The sequence below is a fragment of the Apostichopus japonicus genome, chromosome 3 (assembly GCF_037975245.1).
Source record: "Apostichopus japonicus isolate 1M-3 chromosome 3, ASM3797524v1, whole genome shotgun sequence".
In the NCBI taxonomy this organism is placed as follows: domain Eukaryota; kingdom Metazoa; phylum Echinodermata; class Holothuroidea; order Aspidochirotida; family Stichopodidae; genus Apostichopus; species Apostichopus japonicus.
Window position 1 is genome coordinate 594,775 of NC_092563.1, and position 24,349 is coordinate 619,123.

Below are 24,349 nucleotides of genomic sequence, written 5' to 3' on the forward strand. Positions count from 1 at the left end.
ATGTATTAACTATATGTGAATTGATAAGTGGGGCCTGCTACTAATAACTGTTATTGTTTGTCCTGATGTTCTGTATGTGAAAAAAAATATAGTGCAGTGATATCTAGTAGTACACAGGGACCCAGACACAGGTTTGAGATTGGTGAGGGGGTTTGGGAGGGGAGGTGGTTTGGGAGGGGTGGGGGTTGGGAGCTTGAGTCAGACCAAGTTTATGTGGACATAGCAACTGTCTGCTATAGCTGTACAATGCACAAAATGAAAGTTATTGCTCTGAAATCTATTGTGCAGAATCCCCCCCCCCCATCCCCCTCATCTATAGGTGTCAGGGATCATGGTACTTGTTGTGTTGCTGCATCAGTACTTCTAATGCCTGCAATAATCTTGATGGTACTCATAGTGACTTTATCAGAACTTATCATATTATTTAGCTATATGTGCTTCGTAAGCACAAAAAAAAAAATACTATTCAGTATAGAAAAAATGGACAGTTATAACCATACCCACCAGGAGTAACACAAAATAAAGAAGAAAGAAACAGTATAAACATGATGTTGGAAGAATACCTTGAGAAAGTTTCATTTACACATTTAGTCTCTATTAGGGATAGAGATATAGGAATGGACTTGTAACTACTGTAGTAAAAGTGATCCTTTAAATCATAGAACATGAAAGTTTATAACATTTATCAGTTTAAAATTCATCTTTATTGGCTCCAAGTTGGTAAATTGTTCAAAGTTTTGCACACAAAAAAATCTTCTTCTAGTCCTCACAATCCTCCTGAACATGGAGCTATTTCATAAAATTTTCATTTACCCATCATTAAAACATCTCTGTAACTTAAAAAAAATTGATATGATTGGCAATAAAAGTGTAAAATTATGATCATTTCTGGCTATTATTAACTCTTTACAATCAGATAAGTCAGGTACCTTGAGGTGAACTCTTACATATCCTCCATATCTGTCCATTGCAAGGAACTTAAAATCAGCTCAATCATTGAACGAACAAAAATCCAAAAAGGAAATAAAATATATTAGCAAGGAGAGAAGACAGGAAGAGGAATTTCTTCCAAAGGATTGCTATGTTCCACCCACCCCCCTTTTTTATTTTTAGGCTTCAAATGCTAATCCCCCTTCCCTGGCCCCTCTTACTCCCATTATTAATGCTTATCCTCTTCCCTGGGTGATCTTACTCCCATTATTAAGGTTTGCAGCTACAATCCCTAAAAGAAAGTTGGTATTTCTTGCCCTTATCTGGCGATTGATGTTGAAGACAATTAAAACAAGATTCATAACAATAAATTGAGGTGGGGGAGAGTTTACATTTCACAGCAGGGCCGGACTGGCCATATGGACAATGCCTGGTGGGCACGCCAGGTGGGTAAAACATGGGCTGGTTTACAGTACATTCAATGAATAATGAAGGTGAAGAATGCCAGGCCGGTCTTAAGGCCCAGTCCTGTCCTGCTACACATCACTAATAATTTAAAATGACCAGTGGTTGAAAGTAAGAAGACCAGTGGTCAACAGAGAAGTATTGTAGGTGGAGATGGCAAGCATACTGCACTATGAACAATATCCCTTTCTGGATGCCTGGTATGGATATACAATGTCACATGTACAGAAATTAAAGGCATTGAAGACTCGCCCCACACCGCGTTCTGAAAAAGTTAACTTTCCATTGCTTGCTAGTGAAGTTTTCTTCTTGTCGCTACAAAATGCAGACAGTATTGAAATGTGATACTTTGTTATCTTTTATCTGGACCTGAGATGTCAATCGCTGCTATGTACAGTGTTGTGGGAATTGACCGTAGCTGTATGTATTGAATGTACACTAATGTCTAATTACCTACGGTGCACAAGTCTTCACTCCCTTTAAGGGACCTGGGTATATGCCAAGTGTCTTAAACCGAATACAGGAATCTCACTGACATATGTCAAGTGGCTGCTACAAACAGTTCCGGAAGAGAATGAGGCAAACTCAGACTTTCCTGCATTAAATATCATTACTGCTATATTTAGTTATTAGCAATTATTAATTTATCACCTGCTATTATTATTGGACAGGGAGATGAAAAATAGGACACAATGATATATTGACTTTGTTTGCAGTATTTATATTTTGTATCATTCTCTTTGAATACTGTATGTGCTAAACCTAATAGCACCATTTAGATATTAAAAGCTTAAGGGATAATTAACACCTTTTTGGTAAAAATTGGAATTTGGCAATAATCTTGATGCATAATTAATAAATTATCATTTCAATGTTATTTTACATTAAGTTCTATTATTACAGTGATTATATAGTAGACTTCATTCTCTTTAGGCACATACATTTGGTCATTATGAGCTGTTAATCTTTGGCAACCCTCCAAAAAATGTAAACACTGTTATTAATTAAAGACATATTCCGGCTGTGTCAAGACACATATAGTTGCACAATATCAAGTCATTGTCTTCCACCAGCCCAAGGTATGGGTAATATTGGGCAACATAAAGAACTGTGTAATAGTAGATACATATATATATTCACCAATTAAACAAGGAATACATATTGTGGATCAGGTAACCTTTTTAACCTTAACTTAAACCTGCCATATGCTAAGGTGACCAGACTTCCCCGATTTTCGGGGACAGTCCCCGATTACAGTGTGCTGTCCCCGATGAACAAATGTCCCCGAAAATGTCCCCGATTCGTCAAAATGTTCAGGAATTTCGAAAATATCCCACATTATTATTAAAATAATTGTAAGAACAAAATTTTGTCAAGTGTGTATTCGCAGAACTGAACTAACAGTAGTTCAGGTGGGCCAGTGTAGGTGGAAACACTGTTAAAATATGCTAGATCGATCTAGCCTAGCACTCTTTCTTAAAGTAAGTAAATTTCATCTAAGAAAAAGCTACATTTTTGAAAATAAAATTGATTTAAAAAGTGCTTCTAAGTATCACCATTTTACATCTAAGCACCTTAGACACTTGAAAATTTTCCAAAGGGGAGGGGGTGTACCCCTCCCCATATCAGTCTTGCAATAAATGTCCCTGATTCCAGTCAGGAAAATATGGTCACCTTACCATATGCACATATTAAAACAATGTTCACAGCAGCTAGTATGGAATATACCCCCTGGCATCTTGTGACAATTTTCTAAAACCTACCAATTATTTTATTCAAAACATATTTGAAATCAAATTAAGATCAAATTAACCTTTTAATGAGCAAGCAATTAATTAATTCTTGCAGTAATTTTGTTGTCTTTCTCAGACATTTGTTTCCATATGTAAGTATTAAGTCACATTCATAAGAGCCCATTTTGAAACTTTCAAATGGTTGGGATTATTGGTTGTTATTGGACATGAAACAAGTTGATACAGAGCAGTTGTATGGTTCATATATTATGTTTATTTTAAAAAAAAAATCCAAAATCAATAAAAGTACTTCTCATAAAGTCTGGTAAATTTTCATCATAGCACAGCTAGCCAGACGATTGGACTGCACATAGAGATAAAATGATAACACATCTCAAATTACTTTTTATCTCTAATGGCTTCATGCAGTGAACAAATCTTTGCCAAATACCGCATGGGATATTCCAGGTAAAAATGCACAATTTGGTGGTTGCTTGGTGACATAATTGGGGCAACTTTTCTGGAAAAAGGGAAACTTCCATTTTACCACATTCTGGTTGATTGGTCCTTGAAAGATTCTTTGGCAAACAAACTGTGAACTCAACATTTTATGACATTGCATATTTCATTTGTTTATTTATACTTAATATCTTCTTTTAGCAACTATTAAAGCTAAATGAAGGAAAGTACCAATAAAAACAATATGATTTATGTCAATATCTCATTGAATTACTGCAATTGCTTACATTAGAATCTAAAAACTTGTAAACTTGAAGCTTGCAAGTTAAAATTCTTTGTGTATTTTACAAAATGATATCACACACTCCTCAAAATGATAAAAGCGACTTTAAATAATAGAAGCAGAAGATATAAAGATAAGTTCATTGCACTGAATCCATCCTTCAATATTAGGACTGAAGAGAATAAGCATATAAAAGTCTGTAAAGTACTTGTCCAATAGCTAACATACAAACAAGTTAAAAACAACAACTTTAAACTACAAATCCATCGTCAAAATATAAAATTAAGTGTATTGTTCAGAATTCATCCCGAAAACTTCATCCATTTAGATATTTTCATTTTGTACTGTTTGATTTAAAATATCATTATATTGATTAGATTTAATCAATAGCTACAATTTTAGTAGACATTTTTAAAGTTTTTTACTAGTCAATGTTCTCATTTACCCAAGCATGACAGATGCGATTAAAAACATGTAAAGAAAATATATAAAATAATCCAAAACTGCTTTTGCTTAGTTTACTTTCTGTTAAAAAACTACTTATGTTTTTTTTTTGGGGGGGGGGGGGGTGCAACCAATTTGTTTTAAATTTCCATAGCTCTTGTTAGATAACCAGGAACAGAGCAGCAAACTTGATGAATATTCTGGATTCTCATCCCAATTATGCAAAAGAGAAAATATCAGTTTCTCATTTGGCTTTAAAACTAGAGATCAAGTTCCTCTAATTACTCTCCATTTCTTAAACCCTACTACATGCCTGAAGCAAACAGGTTCGGAATTGTTCACAGGTTTACCAAGTGCTGCAACATACCATGGTAATTGTTGGTCAAACAAAATTTACCAGCATGGAAGTGACCCTATTTTTTAATGCTCGTAATAAATTATACAATTAACAGTGATGGCTATCGGTAGGCTTGTTGAAGGATGACTGCTAATTGTCAAAAAGTTAAGTTACATCTCTTGTTGTGGATTTAACATCTAAAGACGAGATCCCATTCTCGCAATTCAACGTAGTACTTTAACACGAAAGAAATCTTGCAGCATGACACAGGAAATGGACTGTTAGGTTCAGTGTTTTATAGCTTTAGTTGTGTCAGGAAATTTGATTTTAACCTATTAGCTCTAGTAATATAACGTGAACTGTGTATTCAATATTCAATGTTACATACGAAAACTATTTCAGCAGAGGCAAGTAAAGTTAAAATGTTTCATAAGAAGTTTGCTGATCATACATTTAGAAAACCTTCAGAAAAATCTTTCTTTCCCGACTGTAAATTGACTTGTCTCATTTCCAGAACAGAAATTGACTTGTCTCAGAGATCACAGGACAAAGAAATGATTTAATTAAAAAAATTAAAATCTGTCCTGTAACATCTTATGAGACAAACAGAGTCCCCCCTCCCTCTCCCCCTCCAACACAACCCCAAACTCACCTTCCACACATTATGGCTCCAAAGAAATAAATGTTATAATTAAAATTGTACAACAGCTGTAACTACCTCATTGCGATAGGCATTATATTTCTATTTCAACAGTCTGTAAGACCATTGCACATTCCCTGGTCCAGGGATGGCATGCAGCCTCAAATAAACTTTAAAAAAATAAATCCCAAATCTTCTTTTCTTGTAAACTGATCATTGTGAATGTACCATTTCTCCTCATGATCATCTGATTCTGTAGTTGAAGGTTCCTCCTGCGGTCTGCTATGTGCTTAGCTATTATCTCTCTGATGTGCTGGTTGTGTTGTTTGTCTCTCTGCTGTGAGTTGTATTTCTCTCTTTCTGCTGGTGTTAGTGTCCTTCTCTCTGCTATGGGTCATGTTATCTCCATGCTATGGGTCATGTTGTCTCTCTGCTATGGGTCATGTTGTCTCTCTGCTATGGGTCATGTTGTCTCTCTGCTATGGGTCATGTTGTCTCTCTACTGTGGGTCATGTTGTCTCTCTACTGTGGGTCTTGTTGTTTGTCTCCATGCTATGGGTCATGTTGTCTCTCTGCTATGGGTCATGTTGTCTCTCTACTGTGGGTCATGTTGTCTCTCTACTGTGGGTCTTGTTGTTTGTCTCCATGCTATGGGTTGTGTTGTCTCTCTGCTATGGGTTGTGTTGTCTCTCTACTGTGGGTCTTGTTGTGTTGTATCTCTGCTATGGGTCGTGTTGTCTCTCTGCTATGGGTCGTGTCTCTCTACTGTGGGTCTTGTTGTGTTGTCTCTCTGCTATGGGTCATGTTGTCTCTCTACTGTGGGTCTTGTTGTGTTGTCTCTCTGCTATGGGTTGTGTTGTCTCTCTGCTATGGGTTGTGTTGTCTCTCTACTGTGGGTCTTGTTGTGTTGTCTCTCTGCTATGGGCTGTGTTGTCTCTCTGCTATGGGTCGTGTTGTCTCTCTACTGTGGGTCTTGTTGTTTGTCTCCATGCTATGGGTTGTGTTGTCTCTCTGCTATGGGTTGTGTTGTCTCTCTACTGTGGGTCTTGTTGTGTTGTATCTCTGCTATGGGTCGTGTTGTCTCTCTGCTATGGGTCGTGTCTCTCTACTGTGGGTCTTGTTGTGTTGTCTCTCTGCTATGGGTCGTGTTGTCTCTCTACTGTGGGTCTTGTTGTGTTGTCTCTCTGCTATGGGTTGTGTTGTCTCTCTACTGTGGGTCTTGTTGTTTGTCTCCATTCTATGGGTCATGTTGTCTCTCTACTGTGGGTCTTGTTGTGTTGTCTCTCTGCTATGGGCTGTGTTGTCTCTCTGCTATGGGTCGTGTTGTCTCTCTACTGTGGGTCTTGTTGTTTGTCTTCATGCTATGGGTTGTGTGGTCTCTCTGCTATGGGTCTTGTTGTGTTGTCTCTCTGCTATGGCCTGTGTTGTCTCTCTGCTATGGGTCATGTTGTCTCTCTACTGTGGGTCTTGTTGTGTTGTCTCTCTGCTATGGGTTGTGTTGTCTCTCTACTGTGGGTCTTGTTGTTTGTCTCCATTCTATGGGTCGTGTTGTCTCTCTGCTGTGAGTCTTGTAGTTTTCCTCTCTGTTGTGGGTTGTATACTTTTATAGCTCCAGTGATGTCATGAATAATACCTTGCTCCACCATTTTGTACATAATCTTGCTCTCCTGGTTGACATTGTGGGTAGAAAACCTCTTCATGACATCCATTGTGAGTCCATCGTAATAGTGTAAATGACTCTTTGGTTTATCTATGTCGTAGCCGAACCCTGCCACTGACACCTCGTCACACATTTTAAGGGCCATAGTTATCCCGATGAAACCAGTGGTAGGTACATTCTGACATGGAGAAAAGTATTAATCATCCAATATTGTGATAGACTAATGTAAACGTAAATACTAAGGTCAACAAATAACAAGGTCAAATCTTATTGAATTTAATTTTTTGGCATTGCAAATTGGCTCATTCTTTTGAGACAATGAAACTAATTTCAGAAAGGAAATGCATTTAAACTGGTCTTCACGTCACTGCTTTAAGCTATTCAGTACCGATGGAGATGATTTCTGATAATGGGATCAATTTCATGCAGGTATTCCTTGTTTATAAATTGATTGTTTCATACACAAGATGCATTTCGTGGAAAATTCAATTTATCATCGTAGTTCAGTTATCATCCAGCTGACATTTAGCTTCAAGACATACAGTCCTGTACAACATTAACCCTTCAAGCAACAACATACTTTATCTTAAAGAATATTACCAAAATGAATGAAATATTTTAATTTGTAAGACTGCATTGTAAGTAAGACTACCAATATTTAACTTTCCATGATTTCGTCCAAGAAATAAGAACCCCAGAGAATCAATGCAGTTTAAGTGTAATGTTTATTATTTACTCTGTTCAACATCCTATGTAAACTTACATTTATCTGTTGTGGTTGTTGCTTAATAACCACTTTTAAGTGATTTAATCTGTTTGTAACTGAAATGATTGAATTCAATAAAATAAAATTGAATTTAAAAGCAATCATCTACTCATGCAGGAATGGTGTAGCAGTTTGTTTGCTCCATGACCTCTGCGATCCTGGTTGACCTCTTCAAAAATATGGTTGTAATTACATCGATGATTGCGGGCTCTTTCATTAATTTACTATTTCTGGTTTGAATATAGGAAATGGAAGTCTTGTTCTGTTGTATTTTATATATAGATGTTATAAATACCTTGTTCTTGTTGTCTGCTTCTATTGTACTGCCAATCAGCTCTGCCCCTGTCTGTAAAACCTCAGGATTCAGGAGCCTAATCTCTTCTGGACTTTTGTGAACTGCTTTGGCAATCTTCTTCCAGAATCCTTCTCCAGTTTTCTATTAACAAAAATATGACATCTTAGCTTGAAAAATTGCATCAAAAATGTCACAATTTTAGAACAACTTTACGGACCATAAATGACAATATAAACATTTTTTTTTAAAGTCCTTTCTTTGCTGAGATATACTAAATGCTGACAGGTGCTCATTCCACAATGAAATCATTCATGCCGTATGAAGAGACAACTTCTTGGTCATCGTTAATAACCACTATGGCCCTCGCATGGGGTCATTCATATTTTATTTCATGTACTTCTCAAGATGCATCAGGAAGTTGATATATTCCAGCTATAACACAGGTGTAAAATTTAATACTCAGCCGCAGCCTGTTTCCATAGAAAGAAAATATATCCTAGCTCCAACGGGCGGTGCGGGTGTAAAATTTATTACTCAGCAGCAGTCTGCATCCATAACAAGATGAAGAGAATTTTCATTTTTATCTTAATACATCTTGATCCTAGGCAATTATAGAATTTATTTTCCTAAATATATAAAACATCATTATTTGTGATATAAAGGTAAATGAGGGCTTTCTTGTTGTTTCCAGATTGCTTGGTTTAAACCTTGAGAATTTGAATATTATTTTGTCTGCTTTGAAGAGGTATACAAAATATACCCTAATGAACCACCCAGAGTTTCCTTGATAATATTGTGAATTTAAATGCAATGTTTCCTTCAATAATGTGTGATATTTTACTTCGTAAGATACCACCACCACTGTTTAACCACCACCATGATCACCATCATCATAATCATGTCCACACCAGCATCATGATCACCACCACCACTACTACTAATCCACCATGATCACCATCATGTCCACACCATCATCATCACCACCACCACTACTACTAATCCACCATGATCACCATCATCATCATCATGTCCACACCATCATCATCATCATCACCACCACTACTACTAATCCACCATGATCACCATCATGTCCACACCATCATCAACATCTCCACCACTACTACTAATCCACCATGATCACCATGATCATCATCATGTCCACACCATCATCATCACCACCACCACTACTACTAGTCCACCATGATAACCATCATCATCATCATGTCCACACCATCATCATCATCATCACCACCATTACTGCTATTAGAGTGAATACCTTTACATTTTAAGACTTACCATGGTTTTACCTTGAACAACCGTGTGGAGCCATATCAAGTCCATTGGTTTATATGCTATGATTACCATCTGCCAATTCGGTCCATAATTCTCCTTTTGTCTAAAAGCACTCTCAGGGTAGGCTAAACGAATTGTTGTTCTGCTTCCTACATCCTTCCCAAAGTGGGCAGTGGGGGCGTCATTCATTCTGTTTATGAATATAGAATTATTACAATCTTGACGTGGTTAATGGTTCTACTAACTTAAACAAGTACATAATAAGTTGACCGTGGTGCAGAAACTTTTACTCTTTGCTTTAATGTACTTCATATACTTTGAATTGAGCCAATCCAGACGTTTGCATAACATGCATTGCATAAGTTAGTGGCTATTGTAAATGTGTGTTATGCCACAAACTACTAGTGAATGCAGTATAAACGATTTGTGTACCGACAGGGGGAGGCATCTATCACATATTTGTAGGTTTCATCATACCTAGAGACAAATGTCTCTAGGGGATCACACAGGACCTCCGTGTGGGTCACAGATCCATACCCAATAAGACCAATAACCTCCTTAATTCTGCGCTTTAGGCCGGCCATCCATGATCCATGTGCTACATCCAAGAACAACAAGGACCTCCTATGGGCTGCAGGTTGGTTGGTCTTGTCCTACAACCATTAACAACAAGGACCTCCTATGGGCTGCAGGTTGGTTAGTAATGTCCTACACCCATGAACAACAAGGACCTCCTATGGGCTGCAGGTTGGTTAGTAATGTCCTACACCCATGAAAACCAGCAACCTCCTTGTCAGCTGCTAGTTGGCCTGCCAAGTCTTCCACACATCAGGCCCAAGGACCTCCTCTTTGTGGGTTGTAGAATAGCTATATCCTACACACATATTTACAACTCTTTCGCCCAGTTACATTGACTAGATGGAACTCTAATCATCTCATGTTATAAGATGACAGCTGGGTTCATTTCCTCACCTGATAATTACATCAAAATTGTCTATGACTTCCCCAAGTAATGAGTTTCTCAATATGCCACTGTTCCCTATCACCACACATCTCAGGCAGGATTTCCTGTGCGACAGAGAGAACAAAATGCATCAAGTAACCAATATTGATCTAAAATGAGTTTTATAAATGATTAGAGAATTAAATCACACCATGGAAAAATGCATAATACTTTTACTGATTGAGACTGTTTGATAAATACTTACGTTTCTAATTCCAACGGCAAGCTTGACTGTGTCACATATTGCAAAACATGCATCACATGAGTATCTACATAGAAGAAGAGAAATACAACACCTGTCTGTAATCCCAATGAGGACATACACAGGTATAACATTCTAATTCCATTTACTCTATATAGGTGCATATACAGGGGGAGGGGGTGTTGTGGGGGGAGCACACCCATCCTTTCAACCTCCCACAGAAAATTGAAAGTAGTTATCAGCACAATCTTGCATGTAAACCTAATTCTTGATCTAATTTATAGCCTACATATGCCTCAGAATTCACCATTTCATTTTAATTTTCTTTTAATTTTTTCTGGGGTTAACCCCACACCCCTCTACATCAGATCACATCCCCTTCTATTTTAGTCCTAGATTGGCTATGTTATTTGTATGGGTGGGGAAAGGATAAAGATGGGGTTATTCTGAGGTAATGCTAGGGGAACCTGGTGTGGAGTGGGGGTGGGATGGGAGACATAGCATGGCCACTGCATTTCTCATGTTGCATTAATAATTATTACAGATATATTGATCTTTTTCAAATTTGTATATATGCTTAAGATACTTTCTTCAGTTTCCTGCATGCATGGCCGTGGTATTCTTAGTAATGTTAAAACTTTTTGCAATGGAGAAACTCTTACAAATTAGAGGCATAACAAAACATCACAGTGCAAATATTGACAGAAGATAAATGATGGCAGGTTTCACTCAGAAACATCTAATTGGTGCATCAGGCAATTACACACTTGGTACAACTTACCAACTTCCTTGAAGCCAAATGGTTGGGCAAATTCCATTAGCTTTTTATTCCTCAGGAAGTTTTTGTCAACATAAACTGGTAATTCTTTTATATTTCTGAAAGAAAACCAATAATCAATCACTTTAAAGTGTTTCAAATATTATGTTATGCCACAAGTGTAGAGGGTCTGTAGTATACATGTGAGATATGCAAATGATGGCCTTTACCGCGCTGGGGAAAAAAATTCGCTACCAGGAAAACCGACAACCAAATGTTCACATGTTTGCATCTTAAGACAAATATTTAAGCAAGCAGAGCATAGCCTACAATGTACACTGTATTAAAAGCCATACGCATCACATAACACACACATTAGCATGCATCTTCATACTTAATTTTGCTTGTAGCAAGAAAAACAAGTTTAATTCAATTCAGATATATTTGGAAATTCAATTATACTTATTTCTATAGTGATCACGGCATGCTGTAAATAACATGCTGGCCCATGTTGTCATGGTAATATGGGCTGAACTATGTATAAACAAGTTTTATTTTGAATTTCGATTTCACTGAATTGGATGTACTGCTTTCAATTCCTATTAAGTACCTCTGAGAGTATGTCCCTGCAGCATGTGTTTCCATTCTATGTGCAGTCTACACAGTGGCGGAGCGTCCATACAGTCAGGGGGGGCGGATGCCCCCCCTGACGGACTCAAATGGACTGCTGGCTCCCTTTTCAGCTTTTTACCACTTTTTACTTATTCGTGATTATCTACCTATCTACCTACCGCTCTCATCTACCTATTGACATTTGTCACATTTTTGACACCTATTTATACTTCGTTTATCTGCAAATTATCCAGGAAAGGCCAGGAAAGGGTCATTTCCGGCGATCTAGGAAGTATCTTTACTCAAAAAATTTCTGTACGCTCCGCGCCAACCTGTGGTGGCACTCCGCTTAGATAGTGTCGAAAGCGCCCATACAGACCATCCTCGCCCCCCTTGACCAATACCCCTAGCTCCGCCACTGAGTCTACAATTTTTCCCCCATGTATTCTATAAAATGTATAGAAGTCCCAATCTACAGCATGGCATGTGAAATTCAATTCTTCATAGTAAAATAGAAATTCATGTATGTGCAAGATTTGTAATACAATATATACAGTATGTAAAACTGTAAGAACACTCCAGAAATGTTGAAAGTGGTAAACATTTGCTGCCTGTGACATTCAATTTGGTACTCTTTATGATCCTGGGGATTGCCATTTTGCTATAAATTACAAACATTTTCCATATAAGTTGATCATCTGCGAAATGTTTTTTTCTTTTAATTCATAAACAACTTGAGGCAGATATATCTTCAAACACTTTCCCCAAAAATGATTTTGCAAATGTGCAAAAGTGTGGTTTCCAATGAGTAATGTTTACCTCATGCACTTTTAGTTGGAACAGAAAAACTAAGAAAATGTTGACTCATATTGACAAGTAACATCTACTATTTCTACTGACAACTGCAAGAACGAAAAACAACAACAACAAAACAAAGAAACACATTTCCACTTATAATAAGAAACCTGGAAATTATGATTTAAACGTAAACTTACATTGCACCAAAAAAGTTTCTGAGTCGATTCCTGCTTTTGTTAAATGTACATTGAGGATTCTCCGAAAGCAAATCGGTTCTAAAAGAAATTATAGGCAGAGTAGACAAGAAAGGGAAATAGTTGAGAAGATGAGATACATCACACTGTTAATGTTACAAACTTCAAATCAACATGGTTACCGATTCTTCAAAGAAATTGTAATGTCTTGTGTTACACAAACCCTTGCAGACATGTGCAAAGTATATACTGTACTTATATCAACTAGGTAGGATTGTCAGCTAACAAGATCTTGTAAGGTTACATACACCCTCCAATCTGCATGACCATTCCCCAAAGTTAATTCTGGATGTTTGTACAGAAGTCTAGTAATTTGGGATGGCATTTACATATTTGTATACATAGTTAAAGTGTCATGATGAGTTGATGTAGAGATCAGTATGCCAGTGTGTCTAGTTCTCCCTCTCATCTACCATTATTCTCACTTCTATCTTCTAAATCCTCATTTTAAAAGGCAAACTGCACATTTCACTGATATACTTTCACCATATGCAAGCTAGCCCCTCCCCCCCCCCCCCCCGCGCATTATACCACATCAAAGCAACACATTGAGATTGAGAAGCGACTAAACTACACACTAGTAATAAATGCATGTATACTGGTGGGCATGTGCACTGTTGACTGCATGTCAGGTAAAAGTTTTTAGATTAATTATCATAAAGGGTATGTGAGCAAACTGAAAAGTAAATAATTAATTCCACACATGCCCCTCCCCCTTCCCTTATCCACATGTACTCTTCTACCAATGATGATTGCACAGTTTTGAAGTGATTTCTTTGAGTATTCTACCTAGTATACTATAGATAGCTTTAAGCTATAATGTGTTCCCATTACTGCATGTGGTGCAATACAACATATGGAAACAGGCAACAGGGACAAGAATATATGAAAACAAATATATGTCTGTACAGTATGTCTGGAAAGCAAGCAAGTGTAAATTGATTAACAGCTGTTATCCCTGCCAGCAGACCAAGATTAAATCTTCAACTTAAAGAGATACCATTCTACCTTAGTCTGTATTTGAATACCAACTATGGTAATAATTCCTATCCTAGAAAACATATTTTGTGGAACATTTTTAAACCAAATTACAAGTCAACCACAACACTTCGAACCATGAGTTAAAGTCTCCTTCGATCATTATGTATTTAATCATGGACGATTGGTTAAATGCAATTCAAATTGGACTGACTCAGACAGCGGCATGATTAAGCTGAGCTGCTGCATCCCGAATGATTAAATTTGAACCCATCTCCTATAAATTATAAAATATCACGATATGGACAAATTTCTAATAAATTATAAATATTGGTGTACTTTTGTAGACCACAAACTGATTAAAAACCTTGTGACAGAAATTCTGTGGCACCAAGTTTCCAAATGTTTTCCTCTCCAACATTTAAATTTCAAGAGTGCAACATTCCCAGTTTTCCTGCTTTCATTTTTGAGTGTGAGTAAAAACAACACAAGGGATTGAAACATGGTTATGTTTCATACTGACGCACATTTTACTTTAACTGTGCATCTTTAAACTATTGACTTCTATAGTATTCATGTTAATTACTATACACTCAGCAATGCTACAGTATATTGAACATTCACAAATGAACTGCAAAATAGAAACCTCCTCATTTTAAGCTAATTGCCTCTTGCTACTTTTCAAACACATTTTCAAACTCAGCTACAAACATTAACCATTTTTTAAGTGTCTTTCATATGCTAACTAAATTTTGACACAATTTGGGTGCATATTCGGTATTAATATGACATACTTCTGAGATTTCTGAAAAACAATCTTGATATGAGAATTGTGATATATCCACAGGTGCATAATTGCTTAATCTTTGTATAATCAGCAGCTGTCTATCTGTTAAATTTAATAAAAATAATTCACATTTGGACCTCAGAGGTTTTACAGATCATGTACAAAAACTGTTTTAAGAACCATGCATGCCTACTGACATTCTTCACCAAGCAAAGGATATCTTAAAAGCCACTGCTGAGCTGGGAATAAAATCTTGAGAAATGTGTTGTCAGCAGCCAGCAGGAGTACACAGTGCAGCTGTAACAGACACCTTAAAGCTAGAGTAACTTTTAAATTCAATGATCTAAATATACATGTATTGATGGCACACTCTATTTATAGGTGCATACCAAAGATTCATTTACGTAGAATCAGTTTGTCTAAATGGCCAGAAATGTGCAGAATCACAACTGAGAAGAATCAAATGAGTGAACATGTCATTCAATACATTACACATTAACATTGAGACTGAAGAAGGCCTCTCTTTAACCCCAGCTGTTGAGAGATTATGAGATTCTGTACCCTCAAAGACACTGAAGAAATTCAACCCAGGGTGGCGCATTTGATTGATTGATTGAAAAAAATAATACAAAATATGTTTGAGAAACCCATTTCATACTCAGCAAAATAACAAAATCATTAGAGTATGAAATGGTGCCAAAAGGTCTTTACAGAGAGAATATAGGCAGTTTCATGAGGAATGCGAGGCTGACTGGGCTAACAGGGCAATTGCAATACCAGGGATATGAATAATTAAGATACAGTGTTACTACCCTGCTATATATGTATGTTCTAACTGAACGTAATCATAATGTCATTGGTCAATCCCATATTTGTTGTTTTCTTTCACATGTGCCTACTAGATCCCACCAATGTTTTGACATGTCATGCCAAAAGTGCTGACAAGAGTCAACAAAAACAGTTGCCATATTTTTGCAGCTCTTTTCTAATATCAAAAATGTTTTCAAAAGATTCAATAATGTGCTGGGTAATAATTTAGTGTTCACATGCATTGCCTGAGTAGCAGATTTACATAAAAAACAAAATATTTTGTAACCATGGATACTAACAAAAATTGCCTTTACAGTGACAAGGTTGACATTCTTACTACTACAGTAGCAGTCTGGCAAAATTATGGATGCTTTTAACACTCATAACTTCTAGAAGTCAGATGTGGCTTGAACATACATAATTTGTCAGTCTTGGATACATGAAGAAACATCAATTTGGAACATTGAATTGTAAATGAGCTAGGTAATGATTAGCTTTCTTTTTGTATCAGTTAAGTGGTTTGCAAAAGTTACATTGGTAAGAAGAAAATATGTTTTTTTATGTAACACATATAGTTTGGTAGAATTAATATACATCATGGTGAAAGTTTCATACTCAGGCCTAGAATTTCTCAATTTTAGTAGGTTTGCTAAGAAATGCAAGTTTTTAAAAGATCTACTGGTTAAAATCAAGTTCCAGAGCACTGAAAATTTTGCTGAATTTCAGCCCACACCAGTTACTGTACTATACAGGCTTATAGCCCAATAATGATGATTAGCAGTAATTTGGTGGATACGGATATATGCCGATTATTTGACTGACGATTGATAACTGCCGACTAATCACCACATTTTGAGGCCTGCTACGTCCGTCTGCAGTCAATCCTAATTGTCGGTGGTAATCAGCTTGATCAGCTGGGACAGTCAAAGCTTCACATCTTTGAGCCTTACATATATCAGAAAAACATATATCTCCTTTATTCTGCATTCCCATAGCTACCAATTACCATTCTAGTTGACGATAAGCCTCCCCCTCGCACACACCTATATCAACATAATACTGATTCAACAATTGTAAACCGTTCTACTTTGTTATATACTGGCAACAAGAAGTATCTCATTTTAATCATTGTAACAACCAATTCTTTTGTTTCTGTGGGAATCATCTTCTCAGAATCAATTGCATACTTATGAACTCTCCTTGGTGTCATCCTTAACAGTCTTCTCCCCTACACCTTCACCACCCCCCTACACCCTCACCCTGCCTCTGAAGTTTATGTCCACTGCCTATGTTAACCCTTGCATGATGTAAGACAAAATACTTCACTTCACAGATTGGATATATCACCTTAAGCTAGCAATAAATAACAGCTGTACAGAAGAGCTTACCTGTTAATTGGGAAGGATCGGTTGACTGCGATTTGATATGATTCCACTTTTCCCTTTTTTATGATCCTTTTAGTAGCTAAGCAAAGTAAACAAATAAAGTTTTACCATAAACACAAATAATACGCTATAGAAATAGTATCTATTCATAATACTTTTATCAGTAATTTGGCTATCATGTATGTCAGCAATACTGTAGTTTAGGCCACAAAAGTGGATTATCGTTGTCAAATGTGCATTCTATTGAAAGTCAACAATGCTCCAGATGTATATACGTAGAAAGGGACGCTGTGGCTGTTCAGAACCTTTATAAATTTTCCATCACTGCTACTGTCCATCTCCAAGTCAAGTACCAGTGAGCAAAACCATGCAGCTATCCATGCATAAAAAATCTTCACAATCCATTGTGTGGAGCTGCTTGAAAGGAGACACAACCCTACCGCCATCATTATTGTTCTATGTGATAGTGAGAAATATTATGAAAAGCTACACCAAACAGCTAAGAAAAGTTGTATTCCAGTTGGGAGATATCACAGATAGAAAGTATTACACAAACAAGGCTGGAGACTTGATCAAGTCTAAATATAACATCATCAAGCTACATGTGCTTCATCTTTCTTATATTTTTCTTTATTTATGCAGGGAGTTTTAGAAGCCAAATGGTACATTGCAGGCATCTTTAAATAAGGGGTTAATCAACGGTCTAGCGTGCGTTACTCACAGGATTAATGCACGATCGGGGGATAATGCAAGCGATGCACGAGGGCGGAGCCCGAGTGCATCCAGCGATAGCATTAACACCCGGAGTGCCTTAATCATGTGAGTAACGCACGCTAGACCGTTGACTAACCCCGTTCATTCATACACTACCATTTGTGTGGGGGAAAATCATAAAACAAAACATTTTTGGTTACATATAACCAAAGATTTATTAAAGTGATGCCCCGTAATTTTACCGTGCGTTACTCACAGGATTAACCACGGTCAGCTGACCTGAATGGACCAATAGGATTTAGGAATCTTTACTAAGTATGAATGAACCATAAATTATGTCTATAACTAGTTCCAAAATAAACTTTATGTGTGAGGTTGAATAGGGGCCTGGGTTGTACACTCATTGTAATGGTCTAACTCTTCCCTCGATGAACTTAAAATTCTCTGACTTAACCATCTTACCCCGTCTAATGCCATTGGGCATGCCACTGCAGTCCTAATCATTTAATACCTAATAAGTAAGGCATTACTTACCAACTCTGTTCACTACATGAGATGAACCCTCTGATCTCTGCACTGGTACCTCTGCATTGTATGTTTTGTACATTGTGTATACCATCAGATCCAGTATTAGCAAGATGGAACAAGTTATGATAATGGAGAGAAGACATTTTCTCATATTCATATTTATTTCTTTGAGGAGCAACTGAATAAATCTGAAAAAGTAAAAAAAATGGAAGCAAAGAACATTTCTGTGATATTCAGAAAAATGACTCAATATGTATGTTTCTCATGTCAATCCTTGTATACCACAGCGCTGAAGATATGACATGTTGAACTAATTTTTTTACTTTATGTTATGCACAAAATCAGAAAACTTTCTCTCATAACCTCATAATTCATTAATGTTTTTGACATTATTGTAGGACTGATTAATGAAGCGAACCGCGGATTGCGGGGGAAATTACCGGATTTAGGGTCCTACGCTTCGAACTCATAAGTTATCAATGAGGAGGCAAGAGTTTTCTTGCGTTGAAACAACGGCTGACTTTTATTAACAGACTCTACAATAATATGAAAATATACAAATGAAGAATAAGTCATGACACATGACAATATAAAATGGCTTTGTATGATAAATGGCTTAAGGGTCTCTTTACTCTCTTATTAAACTCTGTCTTTACTCGGGGAAAAACCTATACTCAATCTATGAAAAATGCACAGAACCTATGCCCAAACTGTGACATTAATACACAAATACAATTAAAGACTCAATAATAGTATCCTGCAATACGACATTGCACTTGTACAAGACAGTATAAAATGTATAAAACGTATAAAGAATAATGTAAAATGAACATTATGTAATAATCTGCATAAATAATAATAAACGTTTGCCAACAGGCGAGGAATTTTGGCACCTTCGTAATGGCCAGCCTAGGGCAACTAATGCCGCTGCAACTCATTATAGGCCTTTCACCTAAACTGTTCCTAGACAGCAGGAATTTACACCTCCTGAACCCACAAACTCTCAAGAGACTTGGCACTCCATAGCTATCCATAAAGGCTAAGATTAGAAGGACAAGCTCTTGAGACAACTCTGTAGTGACCAACAGTAAACAATATGTTCAAGATACAAAATATGAATACGTATACTCTTTACACTGCGAGCAGTACAATACTGAAAATACAGGTACAATAAAATAATAATCTCTCAATACAACTCAACTGTCAATACAGTACAATACACTAAATAAACTTTCAATTACTTTCTGTATACTTCACGTGACTGTATATAAACTCTCTGTATATAAACTCAACCTAACCGATACTGTCACTCTACAGTATAAAGGTACACAATACTACTAGCACCCATGTGCTTAACGATACACAACCACTGATCTACACAGTGTACACAACGCACCCTATAAACCCATAGGACCAAGGTCCAAATGCACAACCTAACATACGTACTTTGTACAGTGAAGTACAACCTAGCCAGAGGGGCAATAATTACAACTTCGATTCAATTTAATAATAATAAGGGTACGTACGGCACTTTAAAAACAATAATAATATGTATTACTTAATCTCTTACTATACTGGGGTCAGCTCGCTCGCGAATAACAAGACGAAGGAGACTCTTCGCTCGCGGTAAAGGAGGTCGCGTACATCGAGACTCATCAACGCTAACTCTAGCCAGCTCGCTATAGAGGTTGGTATGATCCGCCATCTTGGTAACCAGCGACTTCGAGCCAGAAGTCAAACCATCCAAAAACCTGAGGCATCCTGCCTCTGAGAAGGGTGACATCTCCTCATGGACTCCAGATAATAAGGATACAGGTAAACTCTGGGCTATTGACGACCCAAGATTAATGAATATTGACAAATTATGAAAGGGATAACGAGGCGATGCCCCGGAGCTCTTCAGGGACGATGTTCGCCATACAACACCGTGTACAGAACTGAAGAAACACGTGTATACAACTAACGCTACAAACTGACTATTACGAACTATTACGTAAGACATGCAAATACTAAACGGGTGCACACTACAAAATTTCACTTTGCTACATTAATAAACAAAATTACATCATAAAGGAAATGTCATTCTGTGTTTCCTCCCTCTCACCTTGAAATCTCTCTGGGCTTCTATTGAGATATTTTGTACTGCTGACATGAGATTATGTGGGTGCCTGCTACTGTACATAGATCACCCAGGGCACATCCCATGTCACCCCCTGTAGGATACAGGACTCTGGATACAGCTGGCACCTACGATTGCTGCTGAGTTGTGAGGTACACTTGGTATTAAGCAAACAACATTTTCTAGATATATGTTGTAGCAAACAGGATAGAAATCTGTGAGAATAAGGGAAGAGAAAAGGTTAAATTCTTTAATAATGTTGTAAATGTGATTTTCTGTCACTATTGGAAAGTCTCCTTACAGAAAGGACAGAAATTACTGTCATACATGATAAATAAGTGACAAGTGGACAACTTTTGAATGTTCCTTTTTTATATAAATGTTTCTTCCACTCCCCCCCCCCCATTAAATATTGAGGGGGTGGGAGAGGGGACAAGCTATACGATAGAGAACAAAACCGCCGTAGAGGAACTCTGGTATCAGCAAGCAAACGATATCACCTATTTGAGCATCAAGATAAAAATTCTATAATTTCTGCCAACAGAAAGAATGAACAACTTAAACATAATCTCTTGATATTTACTCTGTTGAAGTTAACTTACATGCATCCTCTTTTACTAAGTCATTTTGCAAGATGCAGTATAAATGAGACAATTTGCATGTATATTTAATACATCCTCAATTGGTTTAATTAAGCAACAGGATACCAATTCCCATTTTCAATCATATGGCAATTTACAATTTGTAAGATCTAACAGAGCAACCACAAGTAGTCAAATTAACCCTTCTGGTTGTCCAAAAAGTAAATTTGTGAGAAAAACTTAAGAATCCACATACTACTTTGGCATTTTTGACACTGAGCCTCACATACATTGAAATGTCAGGTTTGAAATTGCCTTAATAGTTCACTTATTTTTGAAAATTGACATATTATGGATGTGCATATGAATGGCATCTGTGACAGCTTCACATACATTAAACATCAGTATGACAACATTAAATGCCTGGTGTAAAGTTACCTTCATACAGTTTGTCATTTATTTTGTGAGATTCTATCATTGTAATTAAAAATATAATTGTTATCAATAAAATTGGTATCTCATTGCCAACCATGAATCTGACTGGATTTATGATATAAAGATATAATTATGGAAATTGTATTTATTGATAAAAATAATTCAATAAGCTGCTTTAATAGTGTATGTGATTGTTGCAACAGTCTAGACAGACATATGTTATTTAGCTTTTCATCACAACTGAAGTTTCTTGAACATGTTCCCATGGTTCTTTGCTTTAGGTTTCTTGTTTCAATTGGAAATCCAGATAAAGACCTCCCATCATAAATCACTCAGCAACAGGGTACATAATTGCCAACTGGTCTAGATGTAGGTAAATATCTAATGTGGCATCAAGGCAGCTGCACAGTTGCTTTTGAACAACACCTGTCTGCAAAGTTTTACTTGTGCATGATACTCTGTGTTTGTTGCATAATTACAGTAACTAGTGTCACACATCACATACACTTCACTCTAAGCTTTAAAATATATATGATTTCACGCAGACTTATACAGCAACACTGTACATAAGCAACACTGTTAATGGACATCAGCATGGCCTTGTGTAATACACTAACTATAGGGGCTGGTGGAAGGGGGGGGTTGTCTTCCTTAGGCAGATGTGTGGCCCCTCCAGTGGAGTAGCAATTGGGCCCTCCAGTCAGGTGTCCCAATGAAAAGATGTTCAGGACCTATATTTTTACAAATATGAATAAATTTGAGAAACTATTAGGTATCATTGGAGGTAAACCTATATGGTAACATTACATGCTGTTATTCCAAATGTCTCCTTTGGCATTTTTTGACATCAACTCTGCATATTGAACATGTAATTATGACGCCATCGGTGAGTGGACCAATTTCTCCTACATGTACCTAGCTAAGTATAACTAGGATAGGCCTAAATGTTGCAGAAGTTAAATAACCTGAATGAGTAAGGAATGCTTCCACTCTCTATGTTACCTGGAATTGGTAGATAAGTTTAAGTCGAACGTTGTTTAGGTTCATATCGTTGTTCACCTCAGTAACTAAAATCCGAACATCAATCTATCACGGCAAGCAGCAAGGAAATCCCTTGAATATTCGTTGTTACTCGTTTGTTTTTCCAGAACCAGTGCAACGTTTGAATATCTGTATTTACCTCATTGTAGTCACGGTGGTTCTACTGTTTTTAACAAACATTCGCGGTCTTTGCTTAAATAGACCTTTGGACTCTGACATACAATGCTATAGTGACAAACCGATTCATCTTAATTGGCCTTGAAAAGTTGGAACGGTTTAGGCTAAATAATCGTAAACAATTTCCATAGGTACGTGACACGTACATGGCTGTGAGCTTGTAACAAGATATTGAATAATATTTACCTTTAATTCAGGTCTACACAAATAATCCTTTTCTCGGCAACCCGCAAAAATACCTGCCTCCTAAGGCTGTAGCTTTATACACGTATGGGAGTTTTGTGTGTCGCTGTGTTTTAGCGGCAACTCGGAAAAGTTCATTTGCACGGTATCGCACGTAATGCGGCGACGGCAAAACATGTTTTGGCCTAAGTCTCCCCGCAGACGACCACAACTTCCGCACTGCATGTCTGCACCGGCATGAATTAATCGTCTTTCGATAGATTCAGTGGTGATTGACAAGCCCTGACTCTCCCTCCTGTTCACATGAAAAAAATGTCAGAAACGACGTAATAAACTATATATGGGCTGGAGCTAATAAAGATTAATAGGTCAGAAAAGCCATCAACTGTTGATGAAGCAACTACACAGTGGCGTATACAGTAATGATGTGGAAGCGAGGAATAGGACGTCACTGGGGTATCACCCATCAGCCTTCTAGGGGAAATTGGGGAGGGGGGTGGGACAGATTGTTAATGAATGAACGAATTGTGAAGGAGAAAGCCACCCTGGGGTGCGAATCCCCACCCCAAATGAAAAGCTTAATTAGAAGTCAAATATCGTGCGTTCTAAGCAGAGGCGGAATGAGTCTTAAAACCGGCCCGGGCATTCTTCACCTATAGACCGGCCCATTATTCATTGATATGTTATACTTACACAGTGATCGCCATCCTGGGGAAGGGGTTTAAGGGGAGGTGTCCCCTCCCCATTGAGATTTATTTGAAGTTAAGGAATGACTAGATGCAAAATGGTGCTATATTTCTCAATTTTGTAGGTTACAATAATCCTTTAAAAAAGACCCCAAAATAATTTTCCTGAAGCAACACTTGATTAAATTGAGAAAAGTTAAAAACGTTAACAAAAATAGACAAAAATATATGTTTTAGACTGGATTTAATTTATTTTTTCAAGCATTATGTGACAACATGCTTGAAAAAAATGGAAGAAAACCTAAATAAAATCCATTAGCACGGACGGGTTGCCAATAGCACGTTCTTTTGTTACGAACAAAAAAATATTTAACATGGTGATTTCATGAGCTGATTCCCACAGTGAAAAATATATTTCTACACAGCCCGTCTGTACTTTATTAACTACTGTGAAAATGGGCGGTAATTTTTACCAGGCTCCCAGCCCACCGGGCATTGCCCAAATGCCCGTGTGGCCAGTCCGCCACTGATTCTGAAAGCATTGAGATTGTAGATTAGGTCTACGTACCGCACGCTAGTTGTGCCAATTACTTTACCTTTGTATTTTTACGTAATCATGGCTAGAGGGGGATAATTGCTGGACCATAGTTAATCAATATGTTTATCTAAGTATATCTATATGTATTATATATATCTATATACATATATAACTATATATATACAGGCGCGGCGGAACGGAAAAATTATTGGGGGGGCTAATGTGTGGAGACCAGTGGCGGAGAAACAGGGGGGGTTGGGGGGGTTTTAACCCCCCCACTTTTTGAAGAGGGGGGTTGGCCCACACAATCAACCCCCCCTAGTTTTTGCCAGTAATGTTCTGTTATAGCCTATGTTATGTGCTCCAAATGGCATAATAAATCAAATTATTAAATTTGAAATTGTTAAAGTCATTTCAACCTTTTACCTGGTAGGCTACATCAACAATTAACGACCG

The 24,349-nt window shown here is 37.2% G+C and overlaps 1 protein-coding gene across 2 annotated transcripts; it reads right to left on the reverse strand.

Annotated features, from left to right (window-relative positions):
• Positions 1-4,435: 4,435 nt before the first annotated feature.
• Positions 4,436-22,821, reverse strand: LOC139958831 (CMP-N-acetylneuraminate-beta-1,4-galactoside alpha-2,3-sialyltransferase-like). 2 transcript variants are annotated; one of them, XM_071956217.1, is made up of 11 exons: positions 22,673-22,821; positions 20,238-20,467; positions 18,140-18,321; positions 16,895-16,970; positions 12,875-12,952; positions 11,292-11,386; positions 10,514-10,577; positions 10,278-10,373; positions 9,309-9,495; positions 8,013-8,153; positions 4,436-7,129 (listed from the first exon to the last, which is right to left on the reverse strand). In XM_071956217.1, exons 3-11 carry the CDS (start codon positions 18,288-18,290, stop codon positions 6,734-6,736), a joined length of 1,284 nt encoding a protein of 427 aa, XP_071812318.1. In that variant the 5' UTR covers positions 18,291-18,321; positions 20,238-20,467; positions 22,673-22,821; the 3' UTR covers positions 4,436-6,733. The 2 variants fall into 2 exon arrangements, with proteins under 2 accessions (XP_071812318.1, XP_071812310.1); XM_071956209.1 differs by lacking the exon at positions 22,673-22,821 and adding an exon at positions 22,271-22,540.
• Between the last annotated feature and the right edge of the window lie 1,528 nt (positions 22,822-24,349).

Bases quoted from the DNA above. Each gene is read 5' to 3' on its own strand.
- LOC139958831 (XM_071956217.1), bottom strand. From the start codon at position 18,290: ATGAATATGAGAAAATGTCTTCTCTCCATTATCATAACTTGTTCCATC. The intron at 16,971-18,139 runs GTAAGTAATGCC...TACTTTGCTTAG, and splicing joins TCATGTAGTGAACAGAGTTG to CTACTAAAAGGATCATAAAA. The intron at 9,496-10,277 runs GTGAGGAAATGA...ATTCATAAACAG, and splicing joins AATTTTGATGTAATTATCAG to AATGAATGACGCCCCCACTG.